This window comes from Dromaius novaehollandiae, chromosome W (genome assembly GCF_036370855.1).
Source record: "Dromaius novaehollandiae isolate bDroNov1 chromosome W, bDroNov1.hap1, whole genome shotgun sequence".
In the NCBI taxonomy this organism is placed as follows: Eukaryota; Metazoa; Chordata; class Aves; order Casuariiformes; family Dromaiidae; genus Dromaius; species Dromaius novaehollandiae.
Window position 1 is genome coordinate 30843692 of NC_088130.1, and position 22219 is coordinate 30865910.

General features: G+C 36.6%; 1 protein-coding gene across 1 annotated transcript in view; it reads left to right on the forward strand.

The window, feature by feature from the left end:
- Positions 1-22219, forward strand: part of LOC112995238 (F-box/LRR-repeat protein 17) — a 303636-nt gene that overhangs the window by 276360 nt on the left and 5057 nt on the right. The window contains exon 8 of the mRNA XM_064501032.1: positions 9077-9219. Within this exon, the coding sequence (XP_064357102.1) occupies positions 9077-9219 (143 nt within the window). The remainder of the gene's footprint in view (positions 1-9076; positions 9220-22219) is intronic.

The following is a 22219-nucleotide window of genomic DNA, read 5'->3' on the forward strand; positions in this document are numbered from 1 at the left end:
ACGTACCAGCTAACAAAGTTGGCGTGGAAGACAGCAGTGCATGCTCCACCAGCTTAATGGTAACCGTGCTATTTGCTCCAGCAGATCTGTTGTTGACTGCTGCGTAAGAGCCTCATGCCAGTCGAATGAGCTCAGGGGGACTCAGCCCCGTGCACAGCCCCTCGTCCTCAAAAGCCCTCAGGATTGTGCGGTACAATATAGTCCGCTACAAACATGTCACAAAAGGCGACGTGTAGTGCTTGCTGATTGTTAGATGGTCTTTCCCCAGAGCACTTGCAATTTTATTTTACGCTCAAAAATTTTATCTGCAAGAGACATAAAAGTAATTGGTAGATGTTTACCTGGTCTCTCTCTTCTTTCCTCTCAGAGGCATTAGTTCTGTTCAGTTCCTTGGGACTTTTCTTGTCTCCGAGGATTTTCTGAAGGCTGCTTTAGGTAATCAATACTTTAAATAATGAGATTTTATTTTCAAAAAGGAAGCCAGAAATACATTGCTTTAAAAGGTATAAATGTTATCTCTTTCAAGCAGATTTTTAGTCAAAATTACTCTAGTAGCACTAGTTGAGTGGTTTGCCACCAAGTTTCCAAATAAAGGTTAAAGTATGCATTCAGATAGGGAGGATTTAACCAGATTTGCTAAACTCTTGGAGAAAACAGGCTTGCTCAAGGGATACAGTCTGACTCCTTCTCATTTCCTTGAGGCATTTTATTAGATTGGTTTCCCAGTGTGGTCATGCCCCTATATCTTTCTGCATTTTATTGCAGTCCCATACTTCATTCTCAAGAAATGTTGCCCATAGCCACATATGCACAAAGGTATAACAATAAAATTATCACTGGAGACCTCAAGCAGCCTGAGGCAGGTAAAGCCAATAGAAAAAACAAAATACTCCAAGTTTGTTAAAATGCAGGCTTGCCATCCAGAGAGATGATACAGCATTGCATTGGGGAAATATTTCAGACTGAGCAACTCTTTCCCTAACATATTTTAAGACTTACAAAAGCTTAAATATTTACCTCACTACATCCCTATCTAGGTACTGTAATCTGTGAACACTTGCTAAATGTTAAAATATCACTACTGTAAAATATTAAAAACAACACTAACAGTCTCCCTGTTGCAGCATTCCATACTGGGGGGAGAAGGACTTAATTGCTTCCGTGTTTCACTGTTTTAGTTATTACAGGGATGTAAGTGCTGTAAGGGAAACTAGTTGAGGAATTAAGGTTGACATTTGATTATAAGAACAGTGAACTTCATGATTACTTCCTATATTTATGTATTTACTTTTATTTCAAGGGATCTGCTCATACACTTAAAATCAAAAATGTATTTAAGTGCCTCATTGTAAATACGATTGGCCAAGTTCCCTGGTAGGAAGCCAGTTCTTGTTCAAATTCTGTCTCTCGCTTTACTATTTCATGGTGCCACTGAAATATAGCTGTTATGTGAGGTCATGATTATACAAGAAGGAAATATATGTCATATTGCTTGTCAGATGGAGGAGCAAAAGCTTGAAGAGAATTGGAGTCTTGACTGGGAAACCAGCACAGAGTGAAATTTTGAAGTGATACACCCTTGATAGCCTTTATTTCTTAGCAGATGGGCTACTGTGTTTAATGCATAATTTATATCAGTAGATGCTGAACAAACATTTATTTAGTCATAGACATAGCTTTAAAAATGTGAGACAGGAGTAAGGGAAATGTTTATTGTCAAAAGCTGTATCATCCAGTGTTTTATACGTACGGTTTTCATTTAAGGCATAAACGATGCGAGTTGTGAGCTATAATTCTTTTGTGCTGGATGACTAAAGTAGCAGACAACTCGAACAGCAGTTCCTTCAGCCACTGTCTGTAGTAACAACAGTAAAATGATTTTTGACTCATTGATACGGGATTAGGCACATGTATCCTGTGTGTCTGTACATAGAAGGGATTAGCCAAGCTGCAACACCTCATGTGATTTGCATGGCAGATAGCCATCATCCTCATTGATGCAGGAGATGACCACAAATCCTGTTGAAGTATGCCAGACTCTTAGTACTGCATGGGCAAACTCATCGAGCTTTTGCTTATGCCATCCAGGTTTGCTCTGAGGAATAGAATTCTGTTGCCCTCTTCTTCAAGCAAAGTGTTAAATCGATGAAAAATTTTCTAGAGAGAAGATTTTATGTGTATTTAGAGCTTAAGATGCAGAAAATAAAATGAAGGACATTCCTGAGTAGGTAATTGTAAAGGAAAGTCCTTTTCGTGTATAAGCAATTTTTATGTTAAAGAAGTATTCAATGCTTAATCTATTGTATAGCATAGTGGGTATTAGTTACATAAGTTAATGTTTTAGTTTTAATTCTTAAATACAGTAATATATTAAAATTAGCTGGTAGTACATTATCTCTATATTCAACTGTGTATTTCACAATCAAGCAGTGTTCATTTCCAGTTGCAGGCTAATTTATTAATATTTTTCCACAAATTATTGGAAACGGAACATCGAACTAATTTTATGCCTGCTATAGCTTTATTGCTTTCACACGTTTATAACTTATCTGCGTCATTTACTTCTTTCTCTTTTTTTCTAATTTAATGGAATAATATAAATGAAAGGTGGAAAAGACCTTTTAAATTGTCTTGTTCAGTCTTTCTCATACAACGTATTCCTTGTGGTCTCTCTGGAGCTTTGTCCACTCATATGTTAAATAACTCAAGCAGAGGAACTTCCACCAACAGAAGGAAAATATTTCACAGTCCACTAGGTCTAGCTGTTACAGCATTTTCTTAATATCTCGTTCTATAGTTTTCTTTGTTAATTTTCTTTTCTTTTCTTTTTTTTTTTTTACATCTGCTTATTTTCATTTTAACTCTCTCATAAAATTCCTCACTATTCTTTATCCATAAGACTCTTCAGTACTTAGTAGATGGTTATCATAGCCACCTTAATAGCTTTTAGCTATACAATAAATAAAAGATAATGGCAAGTTCCATAAGAAAGCTATTACTTGGTAATACTCGGTGGACTGATTGATTTATACTTGACCTTAGAGAGTTTAGAAATTTTAAATTCTAATTCTTGCACATTTAGATGCTTTTGTCATCTAAATAAACAAACGCTAGATTGTTTTTTGAGTAAATGCATATACATGTATAATGCCATGGTGTCTGGGTGATGACAGTCATAATCAACTTTTAAAAACCTTTCTCTCCAGCCCTTACTAAAGGCTGACCGAATGAAGTGCCTTTTGCATATGCAGTCTGTTAGATGATGATAGGAGACGAACAGCAACACAACTCAATTTCACAGAGGTTCATTTGCAGTTAAATTGAATGAGGTTTTACTGATTTAGGAAAGTTCTCTATTGTGTAGTAGATGCATGTCAGTAAAAATGTTGTTTAATTGGATATAATTCTGCTTGATATAGTAGACTTTTAAACAATCGTATATTGTAAAAATTAGGCAAAACCTGTTTGTTTTTTTCCAGATGTAAAAATAGGTTGAAATTAAGGTTGGGCCAGATATCAGCTGTTCATACCAAAAAGACCATATGTTATATTTTCTGTTGTAATGATGTCATACTTGGGAATGGTCATGACTTGGTCAAATTATAAATGGCAGATTACTGATAATTTTTTTTAATAGATTAGTGTAATATCTGTTCCTGTTTTTTTAGTAAATATGCAAAATCAAGGAGGAAAGCCTTAAGGCCTACACTGCCAAATACAGTTTCCCAAAAAGATCCTGCAAAATAAATATGGTACTTTAATCCCCCTGGTTTTGTTAGATGGGTGAGCTCAGTGCCTGACACATCAAGTCCTGGAGTAGTTAACCAGCATGACGTTTTCATTGCGACCATTGCTTTCACAGTTTGCACACAGTTAAGTGGAGACCTTTCCCCTTCACCTAAGCGAGTCATTTCTGTCTGATATATCCATTGAATTACAGCTTAACTAAATCGAGTTTTAAAAAATCCAGTTAGAATACTATATGTTTCTGACGTTCGTGCGCTAAGGGCAAGATTTGTCTGATTTTTCTGACTATACCAGTTGGTCATCTGAAAGATATTACCTCAGCCTGCAAATCTTGTCCTGTATATGTCCCTTCGCTATCCCAGGCATAACAAAGTACCGCTGAAACTGAAAAACATTTTTGCTTAATACAGCTCAAGGCTGTGCAGGTGATTTTCCAATTCCAGTCAGAGACGGACATTATGCTTTATCTTCTGCTGTACAGGAGCCACACATCAGTTGACTTCCACTCTAACCAACCTGGCTCTGAAAAAAAGAAATCTGAAAATCTGTTTTGTTGAAATAAATGAGAGTATAGAAAAAAAGTGAAAAGAACTGGATGCACTGTTAAATATGCACATACAGAGATTTTATGTTGAAGCTAGCATCTTTAAACTGTGTGGTGGATTCCTGTGTGCCCACCTCTACTTACTTTCAGTGTGTGGTGTTTTTCTGTTACTGTAGTATAATTTTGTTACTCACTGTGTTTTAAGCCTGATTGTCATTAGTAATGAAACGCATCTTTGAGTCTTCTTTGCTGCTGGTTGTGCTAAAAGTTCCCAAGACACGGAGTCCAAACTAGTGTGCGAGACTCTTGCTATCTGTTTCCTTGCTCGGGAACTGCCTGGCGTGCTGAGAGTAGCCCTGTGTTCTGTTGATTGTGGGCAAATGCAGACAGAGAGGGAAGAAAAGCTGTTGAGCAATGCAAATGTTTTTCAAGCTGAAACTTGTGGCTTAAAGTATTTTGTTCATACAAGCAGAAGAACTGTGTGTACCCAAGACTCCTAAAGGAAGTCAAGGATGAAATAGCTGAGCTCCTAACCACTCCGTGTAATCTCTTGCTTAAAACTGCTTTGGTAGCACAGGTTGGCAGAGGTATTTCAAAAAAAAGTTCCAAGGAAGAGCTGGAAAATATTAACCAATAAACCTGACATCTGTATAAGGCAAGTTAGTATAATAAGGAATAGAATTAGTGGACACGTGGGTAAACATAATCTATAGGGAGGAGTTGCTGCAGCTTTCATCAAGGGAAGTTGTGCTTTGCAACCGTATCCGCGTATTTTGAAGAAGTTGGCAAGGAATAAGGAAGACCTGGCTAATGCAGTCTTTGGAGATTTCCAGAAAACATTTGAAAAGGAGCAGGAACAGGAAGGTAGTTGAACTGAGAGACTCCTCGCTGCAGGGTGTTGTGGAGCCTAAAGGATTTTGTGGACTCTAAGGGTGATTAGATGGACTCATGGAAGTGCAGAGACATCATCCCAGGTTCACAAAGTCCCTGACCATAACTTTTTGCATGTGGGGAAAATGTTCTGGGAGAGTAACATTGCATTTTTAACGTGCTGTCGTGGTCTCTCCTTGGCCTCCACTGTTGGCGCTGTCAGAGACTGAGCAGTGGATCTTTCTTCTGCCCGAGTACCGCTGGGAGGATGCAGCTGCACACATTGAAATTTTCGGAAAGTATTGGTGTTTTAAAGTGACACACGCTCCAGAAATGCATGCTTGTTACATGAGTTGTAATATGTGAATGCAGCGTAATGTCGTAATGTTTTGAATGCAGTGTTGTCAAAAAGTTTGGTTTTCCAGAAAGATGGCTGCTAATCTTGGGACAGAGTTGCAAACTATGGAGTAAATCTGTTATTTTCTACTAGGGCGTTGCAAAATATAACAGCCTTCAGTCTGTAATACAGTAATTGATTTTCAGCATGCTCTATAATTAAATTTAAAAACTTTGACAATTGCTCTTATTTATCAAATAATGCTCATGTATTTAATATTGCTGAACAGAAAATCAAATATATGCCGATGACATCTGGGGGCTATGTAGCAACACGAAGAATAGAGACAGTGCTGAAGACGGAGGAAGGGCCAGCTAAAAAAACAGTACTATCTCTTCAGTAGTCCCTAACCTAAAATATATCCCAGGCATGGTTGAGAAATAGCTGGTATTAGACACACAGATCAATTACAGCATGAAATTTCATCCAATTATTTTCATATACAGTAATGTGAAGCACAGGTGAAGACATCAGATTAGCAATTGTCTGGAAAGTTTTGAACTTCTGAACTGTAAAATGTGTTCACTTAAACACCCAAAATTTCACAGGTGGCATTTTTGGTTTTCCATTCCAGTGTATCATATTGATATGTAATAGCCAAAAGTTTTTTTATTTTGTTTAGTATTGTTCCAGTAAGTATTGATACTTCTACCAAAAATGTGCTGGCTGTTTCATGAAATGATTAAATTATGTGTACTGGCTAACCTGATATCTGGCAGGGTATAGTAATGATAATGTAGTCTAAAAATCATACATATACACTTTGATTTGTGGAAACTTAATTATTTCTAAATCCCAGCGATGTTATTTTTTGCTCTTTTAATCAGACGAATAGCACTAATAACTGGCTGGTTAAAGTATAAGAGCTGTTATTCAATAATTATTCTGTAATTATTTCAATAATTATTAAGCCCCTTTTCCATTGTGCAAAAGAGAAATGTTTTTATATATAAAAAAATCCATGAAACTTAACAGAGATTTAAATTTCTTGAGTAAGACTTTAATTTACTCCAAAAATGCCAAAATAGAGTAACATTTCAACTGACAAATTACACATCTGTTTTAAATTGTTTTTCTATTGTCATGAAATGTTTTACTATAAGTGAATAAGAAAGAGAATCCTTTATTGTTTGAGTTGAGTTTGAGTTGAGTTTGACTTGAGTTTGTCTATATGAAAATACCTGCAGGAAACTTCATGCTTTAGGCCATCTTTTTGCCTGAATCAAGGCAGCTTCTTGGACTAACGATTCTCAGGTTATATTTTAGACTTGGGGTATCTGCACACAGTATAGCAGCAGCCTTTCTTGGTCTTCGAACAATACCATTCCCAACTTCCCTCTCTAATCTAGGTGTTGGGAGGGAGGTCTCAGATCTTATATGTCCAATTTCATGTAACAACTGTACAAGGAGAATTCCTCACCCAGGTGATGACACCTTATGTAGTCCAGTAATAGCATTCTCTGCTGATTTTTCTTCTATTTATAAGTCTATGAAACAGCAAAAAGGGGTGGGTTTTTCTCCTTTTTAAGTAAAAAATGTTGTTATAAGTTTACACCAACTAGCAAAAATATTCAAAGACAAACAGTACTTGTGATGGTTTAATTGATAATATGCTAATTTAATGGTTGACTTCAGTATTCCTGTACTGCTTCAAACCAGTCTGTAACATCTTGCACAGTTATAATAATCTCTGATTGCTAGAGCTTTTATTGCAAAATATATCAGTTTCTCGTTCTTTCTTTTCATGATTTTTATAAAAATGATATATTAAAGGGCTCTGTGAAAAGTACAAAGTTTAAGTTCTCTTATCCATACATGTACATATTTACAAAATTAGGTTTTGTTTTCTAGGGATGTATTCAGGAGAGAACAGAGTTGGTAGTGTCCTACAAAAATCAATGAAACCATAAAGAAAGTACGTAGATGATTATATCATAAGTTCATTGTGTCAGTTACAGAATTAAATTATCATTGCCCTTTTTGGTGAACTGCTGCCAGGGGGGGGAAAAAAAAAAAAAAAGGGGAAAAAAAAAAAAAACAATGTTCCAACGCAAATTCTACAGCTTTTGAGAATGTATTTGGCCTTTTTGGTCTGATTTTGATTACAAGTCCAGTCCACCTGAATATTTATAAATTGACAAATTGTCCTCAGTGCTGACTGCTCTCAGTCTCAGTCTCTGCAGAACCACTGTGTGGTCAGATGAGTTCTTGTCTTTCTCTCTGCTCCTAGCTCTCAGTTATACCTTGAGAAGCTAAGATTGATATCTGGCATATCAAGAGCTGGTACCAGCTCTTCATAACTCCTTATTTCTTTCTGACAGATGGTTCTGTAGTATGAACAGAACAGGCCCACAACTGCTGAAAAATCACCCCTTTAAAGACCATAGATACTTGCATTATTTGGGCTAAGTCACTTCTTCATCTTTTTCAGCAACTGCATTATAACTAGAGTAAAAAAACTGTAAACATCGTACCCCTTGGCTGCATCCAGATGGCTGACTTCCACACTGGAAGCCTTGGACTTTTTTCTTAAGCTGAGCTTTTAGGTGCTGAAGGCTTCTGCTCCTTTCAGTTAATAAATGCTAACTTGAAGGTCTCCTGTCCCATATTTCCTGAAAAATGTTTAAGTCCATGGTAACCAGGTTGCTAGTCATCTCATCCATTTTTGTCATTCCAGACTAGCCATGTCATGACAAAGCCTTTGGAAGTAGTTCAGATACGTCGTGGTTTCTCCTCTCTCTACCATTTTTCAGTCCTTTCAGGGAACTTCCAGATGTTCTTTCTGTTCTGTTTATGAAGGTTAAAGTTTTTGTTTTAATTCTTCCTGAGCACTTTATTTTTTTGTTTTTATTAGAAGAGTGTTCCTGGGAAAAAAAAAAAGTGAGGCATATGGTTGTTATTACATCATCAACATGAACAATGGGAAACGAATGCAATTTTAGAATATAGTTACAAAATGCATGACATAAGATACCTGCAGGGTTTTCTAATACCATTTGTTTTATTGACAGAGAAAACGCTGTTATTCTGTGCTGTCTTTGTAATATTCTTTATTGCAAAAAAAAGGGTTAGTAGTGTAAAATCAGCTATTTTCTCTGAAGAGTGAGGTAGAACTGTTTTTATTCTGTAGTTATTTCATCAATGGACTGATGCTTCTGAAAAAAAATTAAAAGATTCTTATAGAATATGTCTGCTAACTGAAGGGCCTTATATCTGTTTATCTTGGTTGATAGATAAATATATAGAAATATCTGTTTATATGTTTGTGTGTATCTGTGCACATACGTGTATTCCTAATTTGAAGAGTCAGAGCTATTCTACACTAATAAAATGCTGAAATAGAGATGTTTTACATGGTACAGGTTCATTCATCAGAAAGATGAAAGGCTACTCTTCCAGGAAACTTTTGAAAACTGCTACTCAGAATTTCATTTCGATATCATTTCATGTATACATTTAACTCAGTTTACCCATCAGCAGTATTGACCTGCATAGTTCATGTCTCTAATATTTTACAGCTCTGATAGCTATTGGACGATACAGCATGACAATAGAAACGGTGGATGTTGGATGGTGTAAAGAAATTACAGACCATGGAGCCACCCAAATTGCACAAAGCAGCAAGTCTCTCAGATACTTAGGGCTGATGAGGTGCGATCAGGTAAGCAGCTTTTGCATGAACTGGAATCTGCTTCTGAATGAGTATGAGAGTGCGCATGAGAGAGAGAAAGACTGACTTATATTTTCCTATACAAAGAAGTTTGGTGTTCACTGCTGTGGTAACTCCTTTTAGTGTACTGGGTTCACACGTTTAGCTAAAAAAGTACCTAGAGAACTAAAAAGAACATTATAAATTTTTGCTGACGCAGATTTCCGAAATACACCCGTAAGCTATTTGGACTGAGGTACTCATACCAGTAAAATCTGCCCTCTGAGGATTTCGACTATTTTTGCCTAAAAGTGGTTGGTTTGTCATATCATTACAATGACAGACTGCTTGTTTTTCAAAAAGGAAAGCAAAAAGAAACACAAGAATAATGAAACTGCTGCAGTGTTACTTATAGAGAGATTTTTCTATAGTTCTGTGCTCTTGCTCACATATGATGCTTTTGAAAACATGTTGGCATGGATTTGGATAAAACTATAATGCTAAAAAAAGAAAAAGTATTGAATTTCTTGTTATATAGCTTTCCCACTTGGAATATACTAAGAATGCCTGTAGGTTAATTTTGTTCTTTTCATTAAATATAATATTCTGTAAAGACTTCTGTTAAACAGAATACTAGTTTGTAACTTTATAGTTTGAAGGGAACTGAGTGTAAGTGATAACTTTCCCCTCAGCTGAGAGGTAGGCATATTAACTGCATAACATTTACGTTGGGGAGCCTTTGGGGAAAAAAAGAGATTTGGGATTAGCTTGTGTTAGAGCTAATGAGTTTCACATCAGGAAGTCCTCAGTCAAAATGTCAGTTTGGTCAGATGGCCTGAAAAGTAGGAACATTGATCAGAGAAAGGATAGACAAAAATTAACACATTCATATCTTATTTTTAGAGCCCCAATTAAAATATATAATCTTTAGCTGTATGAGTGTACTTATACTAGAAGTTCAACTATATTGAATTCATATTTTCTAGACTGAAGCTTTCCCCTCCCATTTTAGCTTGAATGAAAGCTCTTGAGTAATGTTAGGAATGATAGCACTGAATTTTACTAACCCCCAAAATTCTCTGAGCCTTTTTCTTTTTCCTTTTCAGTACTCTATCGCTATTCATCTCTGTATAAATATGAAAAAAAAAGTTTTGTTCTAGTTTAATTAAAGCCTGAAAAATATTGAAATATATGCCTTAAGACTCACAAATAATGAATATCTTAAATGGAACCTCTGTGTGTAGAGCCCCAGTTCATAGTCTGAGGAGGTTAATAGGTACAGGCTGATGGGTTTTGCGCATACGGATTTATCGTATACCTCTTTCCCAGGTCTGTTCTTTCTTCTGCCTCTTTCCATAAAGCTCATCACCCTTTAGGTCACATAGGAGAAAAACGTGATTCCTAGGATGTGGTTCAGTTGGTGACTTTGTTAAATCATTTTGAATACTACTGACGCTAAGTTGTACAGTATGAGTTAGCATTGTTTTCAGGATCGTTCCCACATGTTTGAGGGCTGTCTTCTCCTAGCTGTGTTCTAGTTTATCAGAAAATTCAACCCTTTAGGGTAATATACACCTAAGAGGAGATCTGCTACTCGTCTGAACCTAACCTCCTTACGTACTCAGCTACGTCTCTGACTGCCTGTGGGGAGGGTGCAAAGCAGGTCCGTCGTCTTGTACCTGGCAAATGAGGGAAAAGTTCCTGTCCCCAAATAAGAGAAATCAGCATATTTCCCAGCACTTTCATCCAAGCTGCGTAAACGGCAGTAGATTGCCTTCCTTCATAATTGTTGATTTCTATCCAGCTCCTAGATGAGGGTGTCTTTTAGCACTTTATCAAGTAGAAGAAAAGAGAACAAGACAATCCAGCACCACATCACCCTGTGCATAGGCATCTGGAATCATGTTTTCAACGATGTTTCAGTTCAGAGAAAAAAAGAGGTCTGGGGACAGGGCAGAAAGAGCTAAAAGTCACTGGTGGTTCAAAGCCCCCAGTCTCAAGCCTGCAAATACACCTGCAGGGACTGCTTCTTTTTCAGCCATTGTGAACCAAACCTCAGCGTCCAGGTTGTGATTCCCATCAGAAACATCTCTTCCAGGATGCAAAGTTCTGGTTGGATACAACCTGTAGAAACACAATTTGTTAGTCTAAGATGCTATATGATCAAAACCATTACCTTGCTTTTCTTGCAAAGCATCTGCTTTATAGAAGACAGTAAAAAAAAAAAAAAAAAAAAAAAAAAATCCAACTGGCAATGAACAAAAATTTCTAGCTCAGTCATAAAGTTAGAAATAGCATTTTGCAAACTCAGCTTTAGAAATTTTCCAGATTGAGGGGAGAGTAAGTGTGTTGGAAGAATTGCTCTGTCTGTTAAAGCCAACTCCACTTAATCTCCTAAACTTCAGTGTTTTGTAAGAGCCAATAGAAGAAAAGAGTGTATGACTCTCTTTGAATTGGACTAAGATTATGTTCTTAGAGAATGTTCAAAGGGTTACTTGACCTTGGGAATTAGATCTGACCCTGAATCACCTGATCAATTCTACATATATTTATTTTGTGGATTTAGCTAATGTCGTACAATCTACACAGATCTAATAAGTGCAATAATTTTATTGTGTCTTCAGTTGCTATAGAAAATCAATGACCTTGATGCTGAAAACAAGTTTTACTACCTCATCAGTTAAACTGTATGAACTGCAGTCTGTATTGCTATAATTGGTAGTTAATGTTTTCCTGGTTCTTTACAAAAGATTATACACCGTCTTTTGTGTTGTGAAACCCAGCTGAACTAAAAAAAAAAAAGAAATTACTTTCCAAGAAAGCTCCAGGGCAGGTAGAAAAGCAGTGTTGACTGTGTATGTGTGTGTGTATTCAAAGTATGGTGGCTAAACCTTGATAAGAAATGAATAAGTGCTGTAAAAGCAAACGCTGTAGTAACAGGACTACAACTGGGAACCATTTTCTTGTTTCTAAAGCTTTGACGGAAAAAATAGTTCCACAGAGAGAATGAACTAAGTATCCTTGACTTTTAAGAGTCAGCCAGATGATGCCAGCTCCTTTTTTCCATCGCAGAGAACAGAGGAATTACTCAACGAAATCGTGTCTTCAAGTGTCTCTCCCCGATATCATGCAGAACTAATTTTTTCCAGTGACTTCTCTATTTGGTTAAAAATGTCAGTGGCCAGCACATCATTAAAGAGAATTCTTGGGTGGTGCAAAAAGGGTTTATTTACATGCTTCTTTGACTGAAATTCTTGAATATTCTTGGAATATTCTCAGCTTGCAGTGAAGAGTTAGAAGATTTACCCCTTTTGACCAGCCTTCCTCTTCCAAGGCACTGATTGTTGTGCTTGTTCCAGGTAGCATTTATGCCTTTCTAGGAATTCCCAGGCATTAAAGGAGAAGTACTTAAATGCAAAGTTACATAAGGAACATATGTAAGGCGACTTCAAATGGTTACCACTAAAATACTCTTTATGACCCAGTCTCTTTGGAATTTCTTTGATATGCAGTTGACATAAATTAGAGACATCAAGCGTCCTCCCAAGAAAGATCAGAGAGGGTGTGAGCCTGGGTAAAGGCAGGCTTTGTTTTATTCCATTGATTATCTAAGTGCCTCTAGGCAGTGGCTTTCAGTGGATGCAGAGCATTATTGATCCACACCATGAAAATAATCAAATTATTCATTTCTCATCAAACTGCTGTTGCCATGACCTTTCTTTTTATCATGTTCCCTACTGTCTAACATGCACACCATAGCAGCAAAATGTTCCTTGCCTTAAAATAAATGTCTCTATGGTTATAAGTCTCATCAAATATGCCTACTTCACCATGAGATCATCATAATGAGAGCACATGTTTAAGTTGGAGGTTTTTTTAATAAGTGTTTTAACACTTAATATTCAACATTTAACATCATAATCACTGTTTAGTCAAATCCAGAAGAGAGTAAAGTCCAAGATCAGTAAATGTTTAAAGCCTTTCAGAACTACCACAGTGGAATTTTGCTTTACAATACATGTTTATGCTCAGATAGACAAAATCTAAATATTCTTCACAATGTAAAAATACTAGAGGTTTACTGAGATTTTTTTTTTCCTTCCCTAGCACCTCCATGGTTTAGGCAAATTTGGCTTGTGACGTGTTTTCCCTGCACTACGTAGCTGTAATGCCTGAGACCGGGAAAGAGCTCTGGATGAACTGATATTACTGGTGCAGGGCAGTGTGGACATACTGGCTCAGGTCCTGAAAGCAGCTTAGCTACCAGAGTACCGCACCTTGCCAAGCAAAATCATCAATCAGCAAGGCTCATGAGATACAGTCATATGGATGTGCAATATAACTTACTGCTTCCATTTCCATGACTAGCTCAAGTAATGTTAGCTTGATGATCTCTACAGGGTCTTACATCGTACGGCATAGATACAGTGAGCTGAGTCCCATTAATTTTCAGTAACAGATCAACTTCTGAGAGCCTGTGATCTAAACCTTCAAAGGTATTTTGGTGTCCAGACAGAAGATAGACACCTAAATATCTTTAAGTACCTGTATTTTGGACAATAAAATTCCCTAGTTGCTTAACAATAAACATCAATGCTGAAGAAGCAACTAGGCGCTTCTCCCATCTGATCTTTTTCAAGGTACCGAGTGTGAGTTGCAGTACACAGGCCACAGCTACATCCCTGGAAGAGCCTGGCACACTGCTGTTTCCCAGTCAGGGTGTGGAGCTCTGTATGGTCTTCCTGAAGCCCCTCTTTCTCTATGTATAGTATGTGCTGCGTTCAAATGTGTGTACTGGCATATGTATATGTCTGTACAGGCACCTAACTGACTTCTTGGGACTATGCAACTTATGTGTTTCATGAAAAGTAAATGTTGCAATTCTGATTCTCCATTTCTTTTGAAAGTAGTAGTAGAGGGAACTGGTTTTATTAGTAGTTGCTGAGGGCCTAAATAGGACATTTCAGTATTTCATAATGGGAAAAGGCATAAAGGCATAGTATTTGTGTTTTGCATTCTGGCATTACGATATGGATTAGCAGTGTGTACAGTTCCCAAGTACACCGAGCCAGGCTTCGTTACCTGCTGGGGCCCCTGCCGTTGCACGGTGGACCCAGGAGCTCCTCGTTTCCCCAAGTGGAGCAGCGCTGCACTGTTGGGGGACCCGATGACTGTCCAGGGTCGTATTTTGGGACTTGACGTGAGTGTGTAGGAGCACAAAGCAGCTGTGCTGCTCTGCAGTCACAGATAAGCCCGTTGAGGAGTGTTACGTGTGCTGCCCGGGTACGTCGATGCTCTGTCGCCAGGAAATACCGAGGAGGACTCAGAGTTGTCTCTAGCCTCATGGAGTTATACTCAGTTTTCCTCAGTCCCAGCCTGACCACAGCAGTGAACGTGACTGTCTAGTCTTCAAACCAAATCTTAACTGTATCTGTGTATTTTTTATCACAGCATATGAAAATACATACTTTAAAGTATCATTGTCCTTTCCTTTCTATATGCAATCAGTAAGCAAATGGTATTCTTCTTTCCCTAAACTGTTCTCTCTCAGACTTTCCATGATGAGCAATGATACTTGAAATACTTTGAGAGCAGTGTGGACAGTTAAGTGATGCTCACTTCTCGCCCGCAAAACTGGCATCAGGATTCCTGTGAGCCTTGCTTACATCTTAAGGGAATAAAATTATACCTGTGTAAGGCTCACAGATTCGAATCTGCATGTTTCAAGCTACTTTTTCCAAACAGCTCTATACATTCATGCTCCTAAATTGATCTCAATCATATTTGCTTATCATAATTACTTAAGTAATTCGGTCTGAAATATTTATAAATATTTCACATTTCATGTTTCTGAAATAAATCGGAGAAAGAAGGCAACATTCTCTATGCTATTTATTGTGAGAACTGATTTTAGAGAAGTTTTGGTAGCACTTCTTTATTGCACTTCACAACATCGCAGAGCGCTTTAAATAATGGCAGTCTGAACTCTTCACCTTTGTGGAAAATGGCTGGCTATCACCTAGGAAATAGTGGCTAAAAACCTGGTCCGTTTTTCTGGCTGACATTTTGACTGGGTGAACAGTGTGTCAGAATAATCTTCTGGTGGAGTTAGCAACTTTTCTCACACAGATTTTCACAGTTCTGGATCCTTTCCCTATAGCTGTGGTGCTATTTGCAATGGTTATCATCAGTGCTACCACTTAAATGCAGGAGGCATTTTAGGGGGAAATATACAGAAAAAATCACACTGAAAAACAAAGACCTGCAAAATTCAGTATTCCCAGCTATGAGTGAATGAAATGGAGGGAGTTTGACAAAGTGGGCTGTGAACGGATACCCTAACTTCAGTTAATAAATTGTGGTCTTTATTCCTTGTTTTTTTTTGTTTGAGAAATACAGGTTGTTTTTCATGAAAATACTGCTTAAATCTGTGACTTATTCCAGGGACTAGATCAACTGTAGAAAGTACTTCCTGTTATACTTTTATTGAGATTAGAGTACAGAAATTGCTGGTCAGTACAATTGACAAAAAAGACAAACTCTTTCATATTACCACAGAGAAGAGGGAAGATAGATGACCCCTAAAAATAAGAACAATAAAAAAAAAAGTCAGATAAGAAATGATTTGCATCTCAAGTAAGATTTAGAAAATCAGTAGATTTTTAATAATTTATCATTTCATCTTTCTATATAATCTGTTTTAGAAACACTTGTAAATATATATCTCATTCAAACCGCAAATCATTAGCGTGACTGGGCTGCAGCTACTGTCGCGTATGCGGAAATGCCAGCTTGTGAAAAAACTTACTAACTCAGAGCAAAAGGGTTTTCCACTTTATTAGTAAGCATGACTGGAAACATTTTTACCCTTCATCCGCAATCTGTTTTAATTTACACAGATAGTTTGTAAGTGAAAAGAAGGGAGATAAGATCTTAGGCTGCAGAAGTATGTCTTTAAATTTCAAACCCTTTTTCCAGCCAAATTATTCTTAGTCAACAGCAGAACACTAAGAATGCAGAGCCATGGCTTGCTTTAATATAATTATCGCAGCAATTTGCCTTCCATCTTCAGAAAATGCTAACAAATGTTAGCCTGATCAAAAATGCTGACAAATTACTGCCAGCTCTTTTATTTTTTAAGAGGTTCATTTTGAGATTTGAAATTATGGTTTTGTGGTATTGAAGACTGAAAAATCCAATCCCTCTTCCTTTTAAAAAAAAAAATTCTAAAGCACTTATTTTCTCTGTAAATCACTATAATTTGTTCAAGTGACATTGCTGTATATTTAAAAGGATTCTCTGTATTTTTTAAAGTAATATATATAATGTAGGAGCTGCCATTGATATGTCTCTATGAATAATGAAGATTTTAGCTACATAAAATCTGTGAATCCTGTTAGAAAGAAATTACAGTTATCCTCGCTAACCTGCAACACAAGAAAAATAGCATTTATTTCACTTTGGTTTTCAATACAACAATTTTAAAAGACAGAACAATACATTTTTTTTTCCTAGCTAACAGGAATAACAGACCCATTAAGTGTATGAACGAAAGCATCTGCTAAAATATAAAAGAGATTCTTTATACAAATTGAACTCTTTTTACTTCTAGTTTAACTGCTTCTTTACCAAAACACTTTTATCTTCCAGGCTGAGTTGTTTAGCAATATATGACAGTAGGCTAAAGATAGAGTCTTCTTGAGGTAATGAGTCTGCTCTTTTTATTAAAAACAACCACCTGGCCATGTCTTTCTGTAATAAGAGATGGGCTCTCACCTGCTAATCAATGGTTCAAAATTAGGGTAAGGCCAACTATTAAGGGAAAATGCAATCTGATGTAGTCAGCATTTTTTATGAAAAAAGAACATTTTTAGAAGCATTGTCCCCAGGAACTTCCAATTATTTTTGTCAGCCGGAAACGTTTTGAGAATGATTTCTGTTAATTTTACAGGTCCTCGTTTTGACAAGTATTGCAATAATGTGCTCAAATTATTGTTAACCTAGCAGGATAGGAAGGAAAATATTCAAAACTTAATTCAACATGCAGAAGGTAATCTGAAAGAATATTTATCATTATATTAAAAAAAAAAACCCATTATCCATTGCACTGGATAAGGTTTCTTATGAACTATATTTTTTATAAATAAGAACAAAGCAACACACAGACTTTCATCATTAATTTGAAATATTTGTGAATACTGGTAATATTTTTACCCAGAAGTGTTGTGCAGGTTGGGTCTAGGAGAAGTTTGCTTGATGGAAATGAGCAGAATTAGCAAAGCTACCAGCCAACCCAAAAGACTCCTTTAGAGTTGTTTCCCTGATTTAGCAGTAAGTAAGGAGAATTGAAAATGAAAATCTTTATCACTTACAGGACTTTAATACTCAATACTGCGTTGGCAGTATTAGCACAGCAAGCCTTGAGACATCGGCTCTTGCAAGAAAACTATGCAAGCTTGGAGACACCTGAAATGGATTTTGTTATTTTGCAGTAACGCTTTCCTCTCTGAGACGGCAGCAGTCGTGCAGGGACTGGCAGTTTGAGGCAATAGTGTTCACCTGTGTAAACAACCACCACAAAATCTTTCATCCCTCCAGGCTTGTACCTTTCCGCTGAGGTTTAAGCAAAGAACTTAAAGGGGGGCTTCTCCACAGGCAGCCTTGTTACATTTGCTGAAATCCTCCCAGAAGTGCTGCCATTGAATATTGCAAGATTTGTGTATTCCGTTTATTTTCTTTTACACCATAGAAAAAATTGCATATATTTCTGCTTAGCTGCCACCTTCTTCCCTTTCCCAAATCTAAGTGGGAGATAAATTACTAAGATCTTTCCAGTACACAGTTAAGTTGTTGAATGTCATGATGATAATAGTACATCAATATTTGGAAAAAAAAGACGTACTTGACAATTTCATTACAAGTCCACAAATACAGGCTTTTCATGTGTTTTTTTTTTTTTAATAACAGCATCCATTAAGCCAAGATATGTTTTTTGTTGAAGTAGTGAGGGACTTTATTTGGACTATAGGATGTTGTGCTAATACAGGTAGTGCTGCTATTTTAATAAAGTCCTAAACAAAGGTTCTGCCCCTGGGCACGAGGCAAGTCATTTACACTCTGTGGAATATGTCTGCCTTAGCTGATCAAGTGCACTTCACACAAACGATTCCAGAAATCTTTAATTTTGTTATGGCTACAGGCAACAGTTATAATTGGGCCACCTGAGAATATAATTCATTCAACTATTAGTGCAAAAAAGTCAAACATTTGTTATTAAGTACACTTTTTATAAGATATTGACTTGAGGAAGCAAGCAATAGCTTAGAGAAGAGAGAGAAAGTGTATGTGAATTTACTTAATGACTCCAAGTGTGTATATTTTGGATTTTATTGTTATGCTGGAAAAATTGGAAAATAGAATATATCTGAAATCCATGATTAAGGGTACTTATAATGACTGTAATGGATTCATTTCTTTATCCATTACATGCAAATTGGACTTTCATGTAATACTACCCTATGTAAACTGAGACAGAATAATGCACAGAACATCAGTGCCCCTAATGTTGCAATTCCACTGCGTAAGTAAATTTTCATTAGCATATTAAGAAAGCCCTTCTGGATCCAATCAGTTTGCAGGTTTTTTTATGCAAGATTGATTTTGCGAGTCTTTTTGTTCAGAAATGTAATGATCGTATTTGTGCCATGTTGAGCTTTATTATCAAACATCATCTGTACAGCAGCGCTGAAAATCTTCCGGCATCAATGTTGCTTCTCACTTGTTAACATGCCCCTAAAATTATTTACAAGGACTTAATTTCTAAGATTAAGCTAACTGTTCTTCATACTGTTCATGCCTTTTTGTACAAATACTGCAGACTAATTGTATTATAGCTTTGTTTTGTTATTTTTCGACTGGCCAGTAAAATTATATGACTGAAGATGCATTTAATCTGTATTCTCCGTGTGACCTGCAGTGAGACACTATTGCCTAGAGAGATCGCAGGCAGAAGGCAAATGCCCTTGAAGTCGGCACTCTCCAAAATAAGCTAGCCACATGCCTATTGCAAGAGCTGATATTGTGCAGAGATAGTTTCAATAGTCCATCCCTTTATAGTGTTATGAACAATTAAGGAGCACAGGTGAATTTTCCGAAGTTCTCATGCCACATCTTTGCACTGATAGTTTTACAATCCTAATATCATTTCAGAAGTGTTTTGTGAAGAGAGTAATCTTTTTTTTTTTTTTTTTTTTTTTGCATGCGATCTGAGGTTTTTTGTTTGTTTGTTTAAGTTTTTATTAAGCTGGATTGCCACTCATTCATGTCAGTTATTAACTTGGGATGTTGAGGCAGATCATAGAGGTTATTAAAATCCATTCCTAGTTATGGTGCACAACTGTATATGTGTATATGTGAATATTTCCAGTCTCCTAACAGAAGAGAGTTTATTAGCAGAAAAATGGGTACCTTCTAGATTAAGGCTAAATACTTCTTCACTCAACATGAGTGAATATGAACGACATGAAACTTGCTGTTCAGGCAATGACTTCACTCTCCCTTTGCTGTGTTGCTCTGAATGGAACAAACCAGACATTCTTGACACATTTTAATAGCTTTAGGATCAGAACTGCTTTCTCAGGCTGCTCTTGATATGGCGCACAAAATAACAGAGGAGCTCTTGAGATCAGTAGGCAGTCTTACAGCTCTCCTTAGGAATACAGTGGAAGAGTTCTCTTGGTTAAAAACAGAGCTTTTTAAAGCATCTCTATTTGCCACTAAGTATTCTGATCCAAGAGAAGGGCTCTTGGATGTTATATCAACTAAAGGCACATTAGTTAAAAGTGACTAGGAAGGTCCTGTTTAGGAAAAGTCCCTAAATCTCTGTTTCTGTTCCTCACTTGCAAATGAGAGTATCAACCTCATTAAAGAGAAATCTCTAATTCTACTGATGGCTTCAATTGAAAGCTCTAATTTATCTTGACAGGATTAGGAACGCTTGAGTCCTTTGAATGTAGTAAGATCTATGCGGGGAACATAATGGAAGCAATAGGTAAAGAAAAATACACATTACTCCTAAACAATTCCCTATGGAATGGTTTGGTATCTTTAGAAAGCTAGAAATGAAAGAAAACACTCCTGAAATTATCACTGGAGGTCTGCCAAATGACATAGCACATTTAAAAGCAAAACCTGAAAGTTATCAAGTTCTTATTTATGTTTGCGTTTCGGATTTTCCCTGACAACTCAGGTAGGAGGCATAAAAGTAGTTACTCGTGGAGTTCCGTGGCAGCTGCCAGTGGCCTACCAAACCGCTAAATACTGGCAGTCATACCCCATCAGTAAATCTAGCGATGTAAGATAAAAATCTGAGTGAACAGCATATTGATTGAAATTGATTGATCATACTTGCCAATTAGTTTCTTCTGGGAAAAATATTTTCAGATTGGAGGGGTTTTCTTCACCTTTCTTGTTGTAGGCAGATCACTTAATCTAAAGGGAGAAATAATTTTCAACAGGGATTTCTCATTTTCCCCAATGTGTGACCCATGTTACATGTGTGCTTACCCAGTAGAGTGAGATTAGTGTACACCAAGGAAAGTCTTCCACACACATTTTGTTGATGTTGTTTTATTTCCTATGGACTAGATGGGTATTCATATTCCTCTTTCCCAGATGAATTCCTGATTGTCACGTAAGAAAGTAGTTTTTTATCTAGTGCAGATAATTTAAATGCTCTCTGTGCAACCACGCTATACAGCATCAGAAGAAATTAAGGAGGACCCATCCCAGATAATGTTTGTCACAAAGTATACTGTCCTGGGAAATAGGGAATACGTGTTCAGATGTCTTTAAGAAAAAGGATTCAAAATCATGACTTCTGCATTGTAGGTAATTGAGTTAAGAGGGGATGACAAAAATTCCTCCTGCTGTGCTCTGTAACCTATCTTTTTCTTTGCTTTTATGACAGTTACATAAAATGAATCTTCTCTTTGGCCTGGAATATTTTTTTTTATTTCAGCAAGAAGAATAAGTTTCAGACCGATATTCATTGTCATTTTATTTCTTCTGTTTGATGACCAAGATCGCACAAACCTATTTAGATTCTTAATGGTGAGAACTGCATTCTTTCATTCTGTGTTAAAACCATAATTGAAGGGGCTATTCAAATTCAAATGAATGGTTATGTATTAGATAATCTAACTAGTTTATCTTCAGCCAGTAGTCTTCCTTTTGACAACTCAAAAGATGAAGATTAATGGAAGTTCTGTGGAAGAAAAATACAACATTTTAAAGTATATTAAGATATAAAGATTTTTATTTTTCATTCATTGAGCAGGACTGTTCAAGCTCAGAAAGCAAAACTGCTCTGATTATGTAATGAATTTATTTTGGGAATGACATTCAATGCTTTGTTTTATCACCAACCAAACGCAGAGATAGAAGCTCATATTCTAATGGCTTAGATATCAAACTTCTTTGCGTCTTAATCCTACAATTAGGGGAACTCATGACAAGGATATCAAGGGATGTTGCTGTAGACATTATTTATCTTACCATTAACAAAGTACTGAAATTTTCTTGATTCCTCTATTTTTCTGCCTTTTAGATTTAGTTTTAGTCCAATACTACGACAAGTTTAAAATACTAAAAATTTTACTCTGTTTTAGTGTTTAGTTTGACTTTCCTGATGGTAAAAGACAGCCTTTCAGTTTGTTTTGGTAGGGAATCATTTGTGGCTTAACATTCCTTATTTTTTTTTCCTCATCTTGGAATTCATGTAGGTTGTCCAACTGCCAGATTTATATGTCCAGCATAATTTCTCACTATTCACTCTTTGTCTACTTGCTTCACTGTGTCCTTTCCTCTGGCTTCCAATTTTACCTGCAACCTATATGTTTGCATTGCTTTCGATGTCTTGCTGTCTCAAATGGTCATATTTCTGTGTCGCCTATAAACTTGCTAGCAACATAGTTAATCTATTTGACACTCCATACCAAACAAAATTCTTCTC